At 37.6% G+C, this 19,197-nt stretch overlaps 2 protein-coding genes across 4 annotated transcripts in view; one reads left to right on the forward strand and one right to left on the reverse strand.

Moving 5' to 3' along the window:
- Positions 1-747: 747 nt before the first annotated feature.
- On the reverse strand, positions 748-14,162 carry YIPF5 (Yip1 domain family member 5). 2 transcript variants are annotated; one of them, XM_047730434.1, is made up of 6 exons: positions 14,006-14,162; positions 13,379-13,498; positions 6,303-6,475; positions 5,312-5,457; positions 3,112-3,293; positions 748-1,723 (listed from the first exon to the last, which is right to left on the reverse strand). In XM_047730434.1, the coding sequence occupies exons 2-6, from the start codon at positions 13,486-13,488 to the stop codon at positions 1,561-1,563; spliced, it is 774 nt and encodes a 257-aa protein (XP_047586390.1). In that variant the 5' UTR covers positions 13,489-13,498; positions 14,006-14,162; the 3' UTR covers positions 748-1,560. The 2 variants fall into 2 exon arrangements, with proteins under 2 accessions (XP_047586390.1, XP_047586391.1); XM_047730435.1 differs by lacking the exon at positions 14,006-14,162 and adding an exon at positions 13,779-13,989.
- Positions 14,163-14,372: 210 nt separating this feature from the next.
- KCTD16 (potassium channel tetramerization domain containing 16) overlaps positions 14,373-19,197 on the forward strand; it is a 311,256-nt gene continuing 306,431 nt past the window's right edge. The window contains exons 1-3 of one of the 2 annotated variants that reach the window (XM_047731345.1): positions 14,373-14,683; positions 15,775-15,999; positions 17,850-17,936. The gene's annotated coding sequence lies outside the window, so the exon portion shown is untranslated. The remainder of the gene's footprint in view (positions 14,684-15,774; positions 16,000-17,849; positions 17,937-19,197) is intronic. The other variant, XM_047731346.1, reaches the window with a different exon arrangement.

Consider the following 19,197-nt stretch of genomic DNA (forward strand, 5'->3'; position numbering starts at 1 on the left):
AAATTTAATTCCCAAAGCATCATCTACCCTGTTCATTAGGAAAAATTGGATATTAACAGAAGGCACTCATTATATCTGCCTTAACAAGAGCAGTATTTATAAACTGACTGAAAGAGGCAAAAAAGATAGTATCCATGGATTACAGTAAGAAATATTCTATAACACTTTGGTAAGTTTGAAAACCCAGCCAGAAATGAATTATTACTGAGAGTATTCCTAGATTAAGTATTAATGAAGAAAAACAAATTTATATGATTCCAGAGATTAGAAATCATGATCTTACAAGAAATGTGTTTTATTAACATAACCTCCTTTTTTGATTGAACACTACCTTTTAAAAACCAACAATAAATATCAGTTTGTTTTTTTAATTAGTCTAAAAGTCGTCCCCCCCCAAAAAAAGAGGGCAACATTTTCTTCCCCACAGGCCACCTTTCTCATAAGTGTAACTGAGCTTGTCCAAAATCAGAGGCAGTTTTTTCAGAAAAAGCCAATGATCAAAATACAAGATACAGCATTTTCCCACAGATTCTCTGACGAGAGAGCATGACATTAGCCAAATAAATTTAATACAAGGAAATAATGTTGTAACTCAAATTGCCTTTCACTTAATTCCTTTTTTTTTTCTAATTTTATACTAAAAAATTTGTTCTTAAAACTCAGGCTAAATCAGGAATACAAGTTAAAACCAGGAACTAGTTAAAGAAAATGCGATACCAAAAACAGTAAAAATCAACTCAACAGCAGTTAAAATTGGGAAAATTTTAATTACTAAGCATCAAATGCATTTTACATTGGTAACTGCAGTACTGAAATTGTGACATTTTAAATATTTTTTTCAAAAAAGGTTAGTGATTTTCTAGGAAATATGAAGATCCAACTATGAACATAAATGTAGCCAGTCTGGGTCACTACAATTTAGTTAATGCTTATCTTAATAGGTGTTCACATTTCCTGTCTATAATAAAGTAGACTATGAACTTCTTGTCTCTTTGAATTTTAGCAAAAACTCCATGAGATAATTTAAAGGAATGTCAAATTTTGGAAGTGCAAACTTATAAAACTCTACTTTGGGATCACTTTTTTGCTCCAAGTGCATCTAACTTGAGAATATAGGCAATATTTCCTTCCTAATCCCTTGGAAAAATATTTCTGCAATACGTCTTGTGTCTTCTTAACTATAACTGGGTTGTTTCTAAGAAAGATTATTAGTTACGTGGTTAGTTTCCCACAGTTGATAAAAATCTATTAAAAACATCTTAATATAATTTGCAAGGAAAAAAATTTGTTTTTCAAAGGTTGCAGGAACAGGAGAGAAATAGCACTTCTTAACCTTATCTGTATAAGCACAAATACTTAAAGCTAGTCATACTGCAGATAAATCCAATATAGTATTCAAAAGTTCTATAAAAATGAACAAAAGATACATATTTACTTCCATTGCTCCAACCGTCAAATGTTAGGTCTGCATGAGAGTTGCACTGTAGCAGTTCGCTGGTCCAATTTAAGAGTTCAAGTCCTTTTTGGCCCAATGATGTCCACATGCCAGATAAATTCAGTTCAAAAAACAGAAATCAGGGCAAAAACTCCATATAACAAAGCACAAGGATATGCTACCAGAAGTTGCTGTCCTTCCATGGCTAATGCAGAAATAAAAATTTTGGATGCAGAAAAACTACACCATCCAATAATTCCAGCAGTGAGAATGATTCCTACCATTCCTCTGTAACCGACAAGGAGAAACAGGGGGAGGAGGGAAAAAGGTAGTAGATGAGATTAGTTATGTAAGAATACAACAATTACCAATTATTTAAAAAAAAAAAAAAAAGCATTTTAAATCCACATTGCACAAATCCGCAGAAATGATCGAGATTTTTTTTCAAATGTTAAAATAATGTACCTCACAGTGAATTTAATAATGCTCAATTATTCACATCCACATTCAATGAGGTGAGAAAAAGCTCATTTATAATTACATTTTGCTCCTGTTAGCATAAGAGCTAGATTTCTCAACTTTGGCCTTACTGACACCTGGATGGATGCACTTTTGTTGGGAAGGGCTGTTCACTGTTAGGCTGTTTAGCAGAATCCCTGGCCTTCAGCCATGAGGTACCAGTAGTACTCTGTACGCCCCACAGTTAGGGAAGCCAAAATTATCTCCAGACACTGCTTAATGTCCCCTAAGAGCAAAATTGCCCTGATTAGAAAATACTGCTTTGGTAGAAAATCTTTTTTGTAAAATTCAAATATATATGTGCCAATCTTCACAAATGAAAAGAGTGAAACAGTTTCTACACTGAAAATCTAAAGCATTTTTACACAAAGCAAGAATACTGTGAAGCCATCATCTTGTCAGATCTCTAGCATCAGACAGCTGATACCTGCTCTTCCCCTCAACCTCTCCTTTAACTTTTTAAGCACGACAACAGCGCACCGTTGGTTGTGCCTGGCAGTAGCCACAAGGAGGAGCCGGAACTGTTGAGGGATAATCTGCACACTGGCCATGAGAAAAGAATTTAATCAGCAGGAATTTACAGCTTTCTTTTTAACCTTACCTAAAATATTATTGAACAATTAATACTTAAAGCTGCTTACAAGCACATCTGAGAACATGGCAGGCTAGTAACAGCCTCTTCCCATAAAAAGAATGTTTCATTTCCAGTTAAAAGCAGCCAAACACAGAGTATGTGTTTATTATTCATTCACTTAGCATATGCCCAACATCTTTAAGAAATCAGATATATTCTAAAAAATATCAAAGATGGTAAGTAACATTTTAACAACTTGATCTTTTCATGTAATATTTTAGCTAACAATCACCACTGTTCAGTTTGTTTACTGACACTGGTAAATAAACACAAAAGTCAAATTCTTTATTACAAATAAAAGCAGAGATGGTATAAAAGATTTTAAAATTTATTCTCAGTTCCACTGCTCACCACTGAAAAGCATGTAGTACAGTCCTCATTCACAACAGGCCCTATATCTCATGTTTGATGAATCAGAGATTTATGTTAAACTGAGATATGTGAGATATCTCAGTTAGGTGAGATAAATCCTATTACAGATAATTGGTCAATCAATCCCCAAAAATAAAAATTCAGTACTTACTGCAAAGAAAATATCACCGCAAAGCTGGAAAGTAGGATCATGGGAAGAAGACAATATCCAAGGACACTTGCCACACACCCAAATGAAACACCTGTCATACTCATTAAATTTAGTAAACAAAACATTCCTAGACATCCAATTGCACTGATCCCATATACATAGCCAAATTGGATTTTGCCAGCCTGTGGGTAAAGAAGAGATTATACATTAAAGGGAAGAAAGGAAATTCTTTTTGGTCTTATTTCACCTAAAATGGTACATGTAAGAAAATACTCAATTTGTGAGCATCAAAATCTGTAGAGGCAACGGTTCTTTATGCAGAATAGTAAAACACAGATTGGCTTTTATATCTTTCTCAAGAAATTTTAAGTATCTATTTCCCAATACACAATATTTGGTTTTTCATTTTTCAGTTAGTATTTAAGCAATTCAGCAAATAAAGATACAAAATCATGGTACAATCACCTTTAATTAGTAGATTTCTAAAAAGAAATCTAGCTGATTTTAAGCAAATAAACTACAGAGACAAGATGGAAACCCCTGCAGAATGTTTGGACAATATCTAACATCACTTGAAAGCACCTAACACCAACAAAATTGCCCCAAAGCATTTTGTTCTCATTGGTGGATGTAGTCACAATCTTTGTAATAGCAGAAATAATTTCACCATTCATTTATATGGCTGTTAAAGGAGCTAAGTGAAAGGAAGGCAGGATTAGCAGGACACAGTGGTTCTATGGGGAGGGGAGGAGAAAACTGATTAACATGCAAGAGAAACATAATGGAAGATACATTTTTCTTTCATTATTTTTCCAAATTGTTGGGGGATTTATAAAGTCTTTTGACAAACAAGCAAACAAACAACAACAACAACAAAAGAAAACTTAATTATGCTCTTGTTAAAGATATGACTGAAAAGACTTAAGACAGTATAAGTTAGGTAAATTGCTGTCATAGTACTCTCAGTCAAGATATATGAACAAACATTGTATTTAGGTCATACTGTGATGAAAATCAGTCCACAGAGAAGATTTCAAGAACTTCCTGGTTTGTTAGATTCTGGACATACAAAACACAATTATAAGAATGCCTCTAAAAACCATGTTACATGAAAAAATGCTTGCCATTTTTGTTAGACTCAGTATTTATAAATATGTGAGAGTGTAGAAGTTTCAAAAGGTTCAGCTGAGTTCACCAACTAATTCACTAAAGTAGTAATAATAAAACCTCATACAGCGCTTTAAAATTTTTCAGTGTTTCCACTTAACCTGTCTTCGTTAATCTGTAAACAATCTTGTGAGGTGGGAATCACAAAATTATCTATCAGAGGAAGCTGAAAGACGAAAACAGCTTGCTCCAGGACAGAGCAGGAGCACTGAACTAATGCCCAGATTTCCTGACTAAAAATCCCATCTTCTGGGGCATCTGGGTGGCTCAGTGGGTTAAGCCTCTTTGTTCAGCTCAGGCCATGATCTCAAGGTCCTGGGACCGAGCCCTGCATCAGGCTCTCTGCTCGGTGGGGAGCCTGCTTCCCCTCTCTCTCTGCCTGCCTCTCTGCCTACTTGTGTTCTCTCTCTCTCTGTCAAATAAATAAATAAAATCTTTAATAAAAAAAAATCCCATCTTCTATCCATTACATCATTTATCTTTTCTAATTCAGAGACTTAAGATAAAATACAATAATTATCTTTACAACTATTCATTTCCAATATACTTTAACATTCGGAGGCAGGAGACAGGCAGTAAAACATCTTGTCTTTTAATGTTCCAATTCATTAGAAGTTAAAATAATATATAGGAAAGTAACAACCAAAACCACTATAATAACAGAACACTGCACAAAGTCCACAGATTTTAAAAAACAAAAAAAGCTATCATTAAAATACATAAAAAAAAGAGCAACAGGCTAAAAAATGTCAATTTCTAAAAATAAGGAATTTTGATGATGGACTAAAGCCACACGTTATTTTTTTCCCCTAATAATTAGACCTTTTCTTCAAACAAAAAATTATTTCTAATTATATGACATTTATTATCAGTGGAGAATTGATGAATGGGTACATAATATTCCAGCAACCTAATACCACTCAAAATACATTCAAGATCTGATATATAAATGGGAGTCTCAAAAATGCCTCCTGGTGGGACACTGAGAGACTGTTTTCTAATCTCACACTTAGAGTTCAAACCGAAATCTTACCAGTAACAATGTGGCTCCAAAAGCAAGGCAAAAAACCATCGGTCCTGCCAAATCAGTCTCATTCATGATGCTACCGTCTGCTACTTTTAATGGATGTAACACTGTTAGTGTTTTTTGCCAGATGTGGTCAAAATTGATACCTAATTCTAAAGGAAAAGAAAAAAAGACAGTCAATTAGGATTTGTGACACACCTTTAGTTTACCAGAATCCATGCGGCAAGAGGAGAAAAAAATGAAGCACTCATTATCAAAAGAGAATCTAGCAATATGAGACATTTTGATTAGTCTTCAATACCAGTCTTCACTCACTATGGGGTTGACTCCACAAATATCCTATTTCTGGTTTGGTACTGGAAAAGTATATGGATATGAAAAAAACAAGACATTCTCAGCTATGACTGCATAACAAAGAATATATGGACAGCATTAACAGTAAGGAGTTCTCTACCTGGGGCTTCAGGAATACCTGGAGATGCTATGAAATTGTATATGAAACGACGTTTCTATACACAGTTGTGCATTTTTTCTAAAAAGAGTATTCATAGCTCTCATTAGAATTTGAAAGGGTATCCAACCCCCCCTCAAAATGTACAGAACTATTGCTTTATGGGTTTTAGAATAGTTTGAAAAATGCCATTCTTTTCAGTGATATTACTGGTTTTGCCAGCTTCTTCCATGTAAAATAATCACTACCATGTTATTTCCTTTCATTTCTTCCACTGACAGAATTTAATCATTAATGTGAAGTCAAAGTCAATGCTCAAATACTAACATAATTATCACTTTATAGAGATCTATTAAAAACTCTGGTGCCCTATGGCTCAATGTGGTTTCATATCTGTTTTTTTCTGTACCTCAATATGGTTTCATATCTGTTTTTTTCTGTACCATCATTCTTTTAAAGGAAAGGACAAGTTCTCCAAACTAAGATCTATTTTCACTGACCAGATGGACACTACAAAATACTATGAACTGTTGCAACCAATCCTACCTTCTAATAAAGGTGGCTCATCCTCAAAGTTGTTTCCATAGAATGGCTGAGGTGTCGCTGGAGTATATGCCTGAGTAGGCTGAAAAATCTGCCCGGTGTATGGCTGTTGTGGCTGCATCATGTCTGGAGGGACAAATCGGCCTTGCTGCGAGTAGTCATAGCTAGCATACTGTCTGTAAATCAAAGTTACATTTCTCAGAATTATGTCAACAGTGGTATCTCTGAGAGCTACAGAGTCATAGTCATGCAATTCCCTAGAATAGCTACTTTGCCAGTTTTCATAAATGGTGCTGAAATGATAACTAAGATGATCTGATTATCTACAATGTTAAGCTGTGTTTTTTAGATAATCTTTCTAATGACACCAACACTTACACAGTGCTTAAGCATTTTACAAACTATGAAACTTTTAAACATTAGGTGGTCAACAAATGAAAACTAAAGAATTTTATCTATTTCTCCCCCTTCAGTAAGTATATGTAATATGAAGATAACCGTGAAATACAACTGATGCCTAAGACTACAAATGAAAACATAACATGACAGACTGTACTACATGCTATGTAATTTTCCACTGTAGTTTGGATCTCCATCGAATGTAATCATTCTTCCTGACTCTTTGTAGTATGTTATTTTTTGCAAGTGGGTAAATCTCTTTACGAACCATGACCACTTTCAAATACATAGGGAAAAAATTCAAGCCTCTTTCTGCGAAAGCTTTCTAAATATAACAAAACATTATTGCATTGTACACCTTGTATTTGAATAGCACTTTTAAGTTTTCAAAATAGGTGTACAACTACTGTCTCATTTGATATGTACTATAGTAAATCCTGCATTGTAGAAAAAGAAACTTTACCAAGGCTATTTAAATGATGAAAACAATAGGGAACAGACGGATGCTGAAGCAGTTATCTTTAAAAACATGTTTTATCAGAGCACCTGGGTAGCTCAGTGGGTTAATCCTCTGCCTTCGTCTCAGGTCATGATCTCAAGGTCCTGGGATAGAGCCCTGCATCGGGCTCCCTGCTCAGCAAGGAGCCTACTTCCCTGCTCTCTCTCTGCCTGCCTCTCTGCCTACTTGTGATCTCTGTCTGTCAAAGAAATAAACAAACTCTTTAAAAAAAAAACAAAAAACAAAAATCTGTTTTATCATGTTCTGGGAAAAAATATGGCTTACCTATCAATGGACTAATCTCATTACATAGTAACAAATACAAAAGTAAAGTAATTATTTTAAAAGATATTTTTGAAAAGAAATGAGAAGCCTTAAAGATCCTTTAATCACCCTCAAAAATTTTATAGTTCCCTATTGACAAATATAAAATCTAATGACTGCCATGAATATTGAAATTTTAAAATTAAATCTAATTTTTAAATTAACTGAACATCTTGATTAAAAGCAAATCTAAGTAATAGCAAAATTTCAACTACACACAGCCCTCTGGAGAGCCCAATGGGACTCTGAAGATTTAATTATCACGCTAGTCCAATCCAAGCTTAAAAAAATGCTATTTATTTTTCTGGCTATATAGTAATATAGACTTTGATGAAACACTATTTTAATAGCAAAAGATAAAAAACAATACAGTTACTAGTAAATATATTGTAAGAGGGGCATAGATTACTACTGTTACAAGGAATGAGGTACTTTTATGTGTACTAATAAGGAATGATAATCAAAAAATATTCAGTGGGCAAAATCGAAAAACACCCAATGTTCAGAACAGTATACACTGTATGTACCACTGTGATGGCACTTTTTAGAATATATCTGTATGCATATATTTGTATACATGTATTTTATATACATATACAAACATTAAGTACAATACATATAATTACATAGGTTTATGTATAATGTAATATAGTATAACACATATAATTATATAGGTAAAAGGACCTGGAAGCAGGGGGAAGTGGAAGACTTAATTTTCATATTAAAAACTTCTGCACCTTTAAAAACGTTGTATATTTACTACTTATTAAAATTAATTCATTCTAAAATGTTATATATAACATATAGTTACATATTAACTACTAAAAATTTCCAAAAATACATATAACCTATTTGAACATTACTGTGTCAAGTGTTTAATGTGAATTATATCCTATAACCTCACTACAACTTTAGGAGGTTTATTTTATCATCCTTCCCATCCTAAAGATGTAGAAACTGCTATCTGGGTGAAAATGATTTGCCTGTGGTGGGCCAGGATGCAAAGCTAGACTTTGATTCCAGTGGCTAACTCTTATCAATTATAATAAAAATCACCCCCAAATCCTACCTTATGGACAGAGCTATAGTATCTTATGTTTCCCCTATCATTTTTATATGCAAATATGTTGATTTCCATTTATTTACACATAGACACACACACACAAGCAACAGGACTAGATGGCTGAAATGAACTAGGACAAGAATCAATATTTTTTTATTTAGTATAATATGCTGTTTGGATGATCTGTTAGAATATATCATAATCTACCTCTGAGATTATGAACCAGCTAGAAAGGCTCCATACAGGAGCCTTCTACAATCTGCATAAACAGACTGTATCTTATTATCTCTCTCTCAAAAAAAGAGATAGACAGGCAGAATATGAATGTGTATGCAACAGGAAAACCGAAAAGAATGAGTGGTTTTCAAACTCTCTGCTCTTAGAATCCCCTTATACACTTAAAATTTATTATTGGGGGGCGCCTGGGTGGCTCAGTGGGCTAAAGCCTCTGCCTTTGGCTCGGGTCATGATCCCAGAGTCCTGGGATCGAGCCCCACATCGGGCTCTCTGCTCAGCGGGGAGCCTGCTTCCTCCTCTCTCTCTCTCTCTGCCTGCCTCTCTGTCTACTTGTGATCTCTGTCAAATAAATAAACAAAAATCTTAAAAAAAAAAATTATTATTGGGAAACCCAAAGTTTTTTTATTTATGTGGACTGTATCTGTCATTATTTACCATATTAGAAATTAAAACACAAATGCTTAAAATATTAATTCAAAGTAATAATAAACCAGTTACATATCAGCATAAATTTTTATGAAAAAGTACTATAAAAAATTACTGAGGAAAATGGCACTGCATTATATTTTTGACAATCTCATTAACATCTGGTTTAATAAAAAATACTGTTCATGGGGCGCCTGGGTGTCTCAATGGGTTAAAGCCTCTGCCTTCGGCTCAGGTCAGGATCCCAGGGTTCTGGGATAGAGCCCTGCATCAGGCTCTCTGCTCAGCAGGGAGCCTACTACCTCCTCTCTCTCTGCCTACTTCTCTGCCTACTTGTCATCTTTGTCAAAAAAAAAAAAAAAATCTTAAAAAGAAAATACTGTTCTTGGGGCACCTGGATGGCTCAGTGGGTTAAAGCCTCTGCTTTCGGCTCAGGTCAGGATCCCAGGGTCCTGGGATTAAGCACCACATGGGCTCTCTGCCCAGCAGGGAGCCTGCTTCCACCTCTCTATCTGCCTGCCTTTCTGCCTACTTGTGATCTCTGCCTGTCAAATAAATAAATAAAATCTTTAAAAGAAAAAAAAAAAAGAAAATACTGTTCTTATCTGTTTTTGCATTCAATTTTAGTTGAAATAGCTGAAGAAAATCTAGTGTTGCAGACAAACAGCTGGAAAATTATTTAACAACTTTTTCAGATTACTCAAAGTGGTAGTTTTTTAAACTTAAGTTGCAACATAGAAAATGGAACAGTACTAATAAACTTTTTATACTAGAATACACTCATCTGTCTTGCCTTATGAATGGATACTTGCTTTACTTATGTATGATTTTTTAACATTCACTGCTTAGAAAATATTAGTGTGGGTGATTCAGCTCTTCCAAACATTGACATGTTTAATAGAAAAACATATATATCAAGTATAAACATAGGAAAATCACCTTTGTTAATGTCACCAATGATTTCATCAGAAAAATGGTTAACTCTGGAAAGGTGAAAAGTTCATAGTAATGGACAGTTTTCCCAAATCCTCATTTTTACCTGAAAATTTGAATTTAACCACTGGCTACACATACTGTCAGTTTTCTTTCTTGAGTAAGAAGCTCAATTATTTCATCTTTGAAAAAATATCTGCCCAGTACTCAAGTCTAAATAACCTAGTTTGTCTATCAGGATGTTCTTTCCAATAAAAATGGTTTTCATGGAGAGCAGCTGATACAGCCTATGATTCAAATTGCACAGGGGCTTTTCCTCAAGAGAATCACTGCACTTCAGTATGAACCAGAGGTCCTTTGTGACTTTCCCATTTTGACACAGAGAATATTTTTAATGTGTGGGTACTAAAGGGTCAGGATTTAATAACAGCATAATTTTTACTGCTTCATCAAGGGGATCCTTTAAAAAAATATATTTATTTGACATAAAGAGGCACAGCAAGAGAGGGAATACAAGCAGGGGGAGTGGGAGAGGGAGAAGCAGGCTTCCCGCTGAACAGGGAGCCCAATGCAGGGCTCGATTCCAGGACCCTGGGATCATGACCCAAGTTGAAGGCAGACACTTAATGACTGAGCCACCCAGTAGCCCCAGATCAAGGGTATCCTCAAATAAACTGGTTCCCTCCACACCCCAGAAAGTGTGTGTTGATGAAGAATACAATGATTACTAGAACAATCTGATGCACTTGTCTGATTCATATTCAGATACTAGCAGTTTTGCCAGTCATTGTTTTTACATCAGTACAAATGTCAACACACCTGAAAAGGTAGATAGTGTCTTAATATTATTATAATAATAGTTTTAACCTTAAAGACCCCCTGAATGGTCTCAAGGATCCTCTGGGGTCTGCGGTCCACCCTGTAGAACTGTTCATATAGACTCATGTCATGTAAGGAACAGAACTACTACAAGCAAATGACAGCTTCAAAAGTGGTACCATCATTCCTTCTTTAAGATGCAAGGTGAGAAAAACAACACCATGGAATTTTACTGTCTTCATTTTCTGGAAGGATCTGGTCAGGAAAATTGGTGGCTTGCTCCTGCTGGGTTTAAACTAGAATATAGTGTGGTAGACACAATCTTTAGAGACTAAGTCAACATTGTATTCTATATAGGTTCTTATCAGTTAAGTCAAAGATGAAAAAATACTGGCTTTAAATACTTTAAAAATATTAGTTGGCATTTTATAGGCATATCTAGCATAGAGTGTGGGACCTGTCCAATAGGATAATCATAAAACTCAACAGATTAAGATCAAAGGGCCTTTTACTTTTTGTTGCTGCTGTTGTTGTTATAAGAATATATAAATGATACTTACAAATGAAACCCAATTATTACTGCCAACACATTAAGCTTCCTGTTTTCCTAGGCTTCATCTATAAATTCATTATTTGTTAATTGGCAATAATGGGTATATGAGCAACTACAAAAAAATGTCACCATACTGAAGCAATGGTTATTGGCACATGATCTGGCTGCAATGGAATTGGGAGAATATTTAGCAAAAGAATATCTAAACAACCTTCCTATGGAAAACTAAAATGAGAGGATGATATCTGGAACGAAAAGATAAGTCACACATTTAAGAGATGCAAACAGAGACAGGACAGAAAGAAAAGCAGAGATAAATAAACCTAGGAGGCTGTGATCTAAATGTAATAGTTCTGCAGGGTCTTATATCATTTAGTTAAAAACAGGACTGCGTACAGAGACAGGTATTTCAAAGCCCTTTGCACTCTGGCCAATCTTCCATTCATTTTCCTCTCATACATAGATTAAAACAAACAAAAAACATTCTTAAGTAAATAAATGAATGGAGATTTCGCAACAAGATTTCTCCAATTCTGCCCAATTAACTGTTCAAAGAAGATAAATCCCTGACGGCATGTAAGAAAATTTAATTGAAGGAAAAAACCGATTTATAGTATTTTTCACATGCTCACTCCCACTGTTCAATGTGTTAGGTTTTAGGGGGGAAAAGGGCTTAGAATATATCAAATTAAGCAGACTCAAGGGGTCAAAAGGTTTAAAAAATGCAACTTATATAAGACAGACCATACTGAAGACTGAATTTGATTTTTGCTTTGCTTTTTAAATTCTTAGGCAAGTTCATTCAGATTTATTTATTCAAACATGTTCTACTACTACATGTTTCTCTCAGATTGATTCAAAACAAAACCTTCCCATGCCCTCATCCTGGGAGACTTTCATGAGGTTTTTAATTCAGGGTTCACAGACGAACATCAGAAGGCACATCAACTGTGCAGTAATATGGATATTTATGTGGGCATTTGAGTGTGCACATTTACATCTCAGAAGGAGGTCCCTCATTTTTGTAAGATTCCAGAAGGGGTCCTGGACCATCTAAAAAAGGTTAAGCCATCCTGGTATTGGAAATGACTGATAAAATTATCTTTAAGGGCCTAAGAAACTAAAAATATTATGTCCTAGAGGAGACTGGTGGATAGCATCAGCTAATGTATTTCTGCCACTACCACCAGGGACTATTACAAAATCTGTTTTGTTTTGTTTTGTTCTTAACAGTTCAGGGCTGAAAGGTTTTGAGTTCCCCTCTGGCAGGGACTGTCAGCAACTGGCAACTTGTGTGTACTGCCCATAAGGTTTCAATATGAGCAGTAATAAAGATGATTATCACTTGCTATTAAAAAAAAAATCACCTGATGATTCATAACAGGGAGCTAACACTGCTAAACAGTGTCACTACGCCCTTTGAATTAACATTGGTAAGGTCTGAAATTTGGATGGACTCTTAAACTAGCCATCACAAGATTTCAAATTTTTAACTGGTTCTATAGATGACATCGCTTAGGTTATCTTCTAGATACTTGAAGCTAATATCCCTATCTTAAATGATGCAGAAACACTATTACTAGGAAACAGTACTTTAACAATCTACTTTTGCACTCAGGGCACACCTGAAGATACCAAACTCTAAATAGGGCAATCCTGTCAAACCCAAACCACTGTCACAGATCTTTTGAGAGGAGGGAAGATTATGAAAAACCACATTCCTGACAAGGGACATGGTGACACATTCAGTTTTAGGCAGAACCAAACAATAAGGATACAGGCTTTCATTCAGTCTGGGCTACATATTGTCAAAGTTGACAAGTTACTTGCTATAGGGTCCTCCACTTCCTCCATAGTCATAGGACGGCTGTGACTGGTCATCGATGCTGTAACTTGTCTGGTAGAAATCCGTATTTAAGTTATCAAACCCTGCCATTGCAAATAATCTGAAAAAGAAAAAAAATGGCAAAAAGTGTTTACACACCTAAGGTCCTACTGAATTCGTTTCGGTACAAAGCAAAAAGCCTCAAAAGGCACTAAATTATTTCTTCTGTAATGGGGGAAAGGCATTTGGAGGACAGATCCAGGTGGGAGTTGCACAGGATCTCCACGAGCCGAGAAAACACCTCCACTTCACCGAGCTGATATGCCATGGTTAGAGGAAGGGGCGTGGGAGAACTGGATCCACGGAGGTCTAAAATATCAACAACAAAGACAATTCCTCACCTCAGGGCAGACTGCCGCTGGCAGTGCGACTGTCTCCTTGCAAAATAAGGCCTGGGCCTTCCGGGAAAGGGCAGACTCCTGGAAGGCCGCGCCTGAGGTACAGGGGTCGCGTCAAAGCAAGGGCTTGAAAGGGAGTGAGGGTCTGAGCGAAAGGACCGCCGAACCAAGCCGCGCTGCACTAGACTGAAGAGAAGCCGAACAGTGCGCCACAAGCCCGAGACACTCACCAAACGGGGAAGCGGCGGTAACGGCGTCAGCAGGTCCAGCAACCCCCCAAAACCCCTTAATAACGCTTAAGACCCTGAACGGACTCCGTTGCTACGTGTCAGAGGGCCAAAGAACTGCTTCCGGGGCGCACCCGTTCGCGCAGGCGTGTTGGCAGATTTGTGCCCCTCCAGGGCGGCCACGGGGCGGAGCCGGGGAGGAGCCGGGGAGGAGCCGGGGAAGAGGAAACCTGCTGTGGAGCATGCGCAGTATCGACGAACTCAGTCCAGTGGCGGGCCAATGAGAAGAAGGAAAATACTTCCAGTAACCTAGTTCGCGATAGAGGCAGAAAAGCGCAGGCGCAGCAATTGTTGTTAACTATTTAGAGGAGGGAAAAATCGTTTGCAGACGGGTGGCGTGGAAGAGTTCGTGCAAGCGCTGACTCTGAGCGGATAGAGCCTGTCTCGTGTACACAAACTACAGAGCGTCGGTCTCTCTGGATTCGGTGTGATCTAGACACATTGTTACAAGTTTATGTGTATTATTTACTCCTTACAACCTAATGAGATGATTACTCTATTACTCTCATTTTGTTAAGTGAGGCTGTTAAATGTTCATTTAATAATTGAACGCAGTGATAAAGGACAACTCACCTCGCTGTACTAGCTGTTGGGGCTCCTATGATGAATGCAAACTAAATGGTACGGCTCACCTGCGATTCTTTGGGGGTGGGGTTATCAAACACAAAAGTATACATAAAACTGTAACTAATATTCTCAAGTCCTATGTAATTCTTTGAAAGAGTGTAATATTTATCCGGGGTGGAAAATCCGGAAAGCCACTGCGAAAAGATGATGATCAAAGTGATGAGGGAGCAGGAGGCTGGCTGAAGACAAAGCAAAAGCTGGCACCTTGCACCCCCTCTCCACCCACTCCCCTCGGTAATGTGTGTGACATTCCTCAGGCACCCCTGACTTCCATAAACGATAAACAAATAGTTAACTTGTAGAGATCACAATCCTGCTGACAGTCTCCCTTGGTTTACAAATGTCCTAGAGATCTAGGAACAAAGAAGTTATCTTATCAATAGCACAATTTCCAGAGGTAAATAATTCAGTTCCTCAAGCCCTAATGTCTCCCTCCCCACCATAAATAAAACTGAAGGAGGCTGAGGTAGAAGGGAATGTAAATATAGTTAAATCTCTTCTAAACCTAAATCTCACTAACAAAGACAGATTGATAGCAGGATTGTGACATCCCACCAAGAATCTCCCAACTATCTTGATGTTAATGGATGGCCTAAAGACAACATTGATCAAGCCGCAAGGCCTCCGTATCCCAGCACTTTGTAGACCCTCTTTAGCATTTGAAATTTCCATTGAAACCTCCCTTCCCCTCCCCTTCCCCCAACCGCCATGTACATAACCTGCCATCCCTCACAACCCCGGGCAGCAGGGCAGCAGCTCTTTCTGCCCACGGGCCCTGTCCCCGTGCTTTAATAAACCACCATTTTGCACCAAAGATGTCTCAAGAATTCTTTCTTGGTCATCGGCTCCGGACCTCAGCCCACCGAACCTCACCTAGGTTCTAGAACTCCATGAAAAGGGTGAAAAGGAATTTATTAAAGAAAAGGGGAAAGAGAGGAGGGGAAAAGCGTGAATATTTCAGGCAGTGGGAATAGTGTGTGCAAGGCCTGGGATTAAGGAAAACATGGTGTCAGAAAAGGTGTAGATAAGGGTTCTTCAACCTTTGCACTATTAACATTTTGATCTAAATGATTCTGGCGGGGCAGGAGACAGAGGATGCTGCCTTATTAGCTGTAAGATGTTTAGCAAATCCCTGACCTGTACCAACCAGATGCCAGTAGCACAGCCCCGCATCCCCACTGCCACCTTGTGACAACTAGAAATGTCTCTTGGATAAAATCAGACTTTGGAAATAACTGGTTTCAATGAAGCCAGGATGTTTGGAGAGACAATGGAGGAGAGCCACATAGGAGTTGAGGCTAGGGCTACAGGTAAGGACCAGGAACAGAGTGTCTTGTGGGATTCTTGTTTTGGTTCTAAAAGACAAAGCAGAACCACTGAAGGATATGAACTGAAGAGTGGCATCAGTAGATTCTTTCCTTTTAATTGTTCTGGCTTCTGTGTTAAACCACGGAGTGTTAAATCGCTTTCTGAAAGTACAGGAATCCTAACTGAATGCCATGGTATTAGCCAATGCGCAGAACTGTCTTCAGAGCTTATAGTATTAAAGTTTATACCATGAGCCCTTGCATTATATGCTGGCCCCCAAGTCCCGTGGTCTTTACAAAAGAAACCAGGCCATTGCTCTGGGACCAGTTTCCAAAGGAATGATAAAATTTCACTGGTTAAAAGGTTTTTTTCAGGGACGCCTGGGTGGCTCAGTTGGTTGGACGACTGCCTTCGGCTCAGGTCATGATCCTGGAGTCCCGGGATCGAGTCCCGCATCGGGCTCCCAGCTCCACGGGGAGTCTGCTTCTCTCTCTGACCTTCTCCTAGCTCATGCTCTCTCTCACTGTCTCTCTCTCAAATAAATAATAAATAAAATCTTAAAAAAAAAAAGAAGGAAAATCCTTTTAAAAAAAAAAGGTTTTTTTCAGCTTATACACTATAATGAAACAAATAAAACCAACCAATTAACAAAATTCCACACTCCCCTCCAAACAAAAACAGTAATAGGAAAAGGACATAACAAACTGAAGAACCAATGAGTATACTCTTGAGATGACTGGGCAGCTAATTTCCTCAGGAAATTTCTGAAATAGCTCATCAAATAATTCAATTTACCAACTTTTATAAATCATTTTAGAATTTACTGATGTAGGTACCATCTGAACAACTCTTGGGAGAATGACCATGTATTCAGATTTGCTGGAGCCAGCCACATTGTCCCTTTTTGACAGACAGAGATTACAAGTAGGCAGAGAGGCAGGCAGAGAGCAGAGAGCTCTGCTGAGCAGAGAGCCGGATGCGGGGCTCGACCTGAGCAGAGGGCAGAGGCTTTAAACCAATGAGCCACCCAGGCGCGCCCACATTGTCCCTTTTTATGTCTGTATTCTCCAGCATAATTATTAATATTGTCCCCTTTTTGCTATCAAAAATATCCTAGTTTGATAAATTATATGGTTATACTCTCTAAGACGTATTACCTATGAAGCTGAGATTCTAGTTATTGATATGCAATAATCTATTCATCTACTTAGTGATCTTATGGTGAAAAAAGAAAATTTGAGTCTCTTGTTTCTTCTCAAGTTTCCATTTCTTCCCATCAAAAGAGATACTACTCTCAATTTTTTTTTAAGATTTTATTTATTTATTCGGCAGACAGAGATCACAAGTAGGCAGAGAGGCAGGCAGAGAGAGAGGGGGAAGCAGGCTTCCTGCTGAGCAGGGAGCCTGATGCAGGGCTCAATCCCAGGACTCTGGGAACATCACCTGAGCTGAAGGCAGAGGTTTTAACCCACTGAGCCACCCAGGCGCCCCTCAAAATTATTTTTAGAGATTTTATTTATTCATTTGACAGAGGGAGAGAGATCACAAGCAGGCAAAGAGGCAGGCAGAGAGAGGAGGGGAAGTAGGCTCCCCACTGAGCAGAGAGCTGCTTGATCCCAGGACCCTGAGATCATGACCTGAGCCAAAGGCAGAGGCTTAAACCCACCCAGGCATTCCCACTACTCTCAAATTTAAACAAGATATAAGATTATGAGCATAAAATATTACCTGCTTAGGAATGAATTGTTAGATGTAGATGTTATTGAAATTCTGCTTCTATCTGTGAAAACAATGACCCTATTTGCTGGATTTCCTTCTTCGCTAACCCTTGTCCCACTTGATAATGTTGCAGGGTTGCAGGGTTCTTGTCTCATGGACCTGAAGAATGAATCTCACAGACACAAAAGAGTGAAATGAAGTGAAAGTTTATTAAGCAAATGTGAGAACAGAAAGAGCAGAAAAAGAAGCTCTGTAGAGGGGGAGGGGTCCCAAATGGGTTGTCACTGGGGGCTTAGTGTTCCCTTCCCTCCGGTTAATATCTTGTCTATAACATTTCTCCACATCTGGGATATTGTGAGTCATGTACCCCTCTGCATGAGCCTAGTCACATAGCCCCCCTACCTGTCTCTCCCTACCTAGCCTCACCTGTCCCTTACTCAACAAGACAAGCAAAAAAAGTGAAGTTACATGATGAAATCTTCCACATTGTTTGACTTTGAAGTACAAACCATCCTGCAGAGGACCTTGGAAAATAACAGTCAATTTTGTGGCTAGTCAGGTAGACCTCTCTTTTGGGAGGAAAAAGTGTTTTTTTTTTCTTTTGGTGTCGCATCCCCCCACTTCAGGACAGTCTTCGGAGAGTTATATTAAAGCAAACTGCAGTACTTGGCAACTGTGCTGAACTCTGTTAAAGTCACTGAATTGTATTCAGGAGGAGAAAGCCTTAACCAAGTCAAGAGTTGACAGAACATGAAGTGGGTTTGTAACAGTGGCTCAGTCATCCCTGGGACTTAATATGTCAGTTACCAAACTTGTAACCAAAATAATAATAATAATAATAATAATAATAACAACAACAACAATAACATTCTAATTATGAGTGATATAATTAGTTTGACAGTCATGCTAGAATACACAGTAACACTTTTACATACTTCATAAACACAGAAAACTTCTTTTTTTTTTTTTTAGGATTTCAGTGAAATTGTGCTTAGATTTTAGAGTTAGCTTCTTTCCCCTCTGTTTTATACTAAATATGTCATGGGGAATTTTGTCAGAAAATTCTGGTTTGAGCATGGGTAGTTTCCCCTACTCTCAGCTATATCCACAAGCACCAAATGAGGTGGGGATTTGACAGCTGTGTACTTATCATGTTAAGTTGCATAATGAAACCTAATGATTGTGGTGAAAACCAATGTAAACGCCCAAGATCTATTTTCATTATCCCTGAATATTAATGATATAACTCCATTTCCCAAATATGACAATTATATTTCCTCCAAATTATCCTTTATCCCTTAGAAATGAGTTTCCTCCTCAAATTCTGCTTCTGTTATTTCAATTATTTTACTTGGAACAATAAATTACTATCTTGGGAAGTCAGATTTGCCTGGAACAACACTGGATGCTTTCAGACAAATTGGGTTTTTAAAAGGCAAAGACATTTAACCCCATTTTAGCATTTATTCTTGGGATTTTGA

The sequence above is a fragment of the Lutra lutra genome, chromosome 5 (genome assembly GCF_902655055.1).
Source record: "Lutra lutra chromosome 5, mLutLut1.2, whole genome shotgun sequence".
Classification (NCBI taxonomy): Eukaryota; Metazoa; Chordata; class Mammalia; order Carnivora; family Mustelidae; genus Lutra; species Lutra lutra.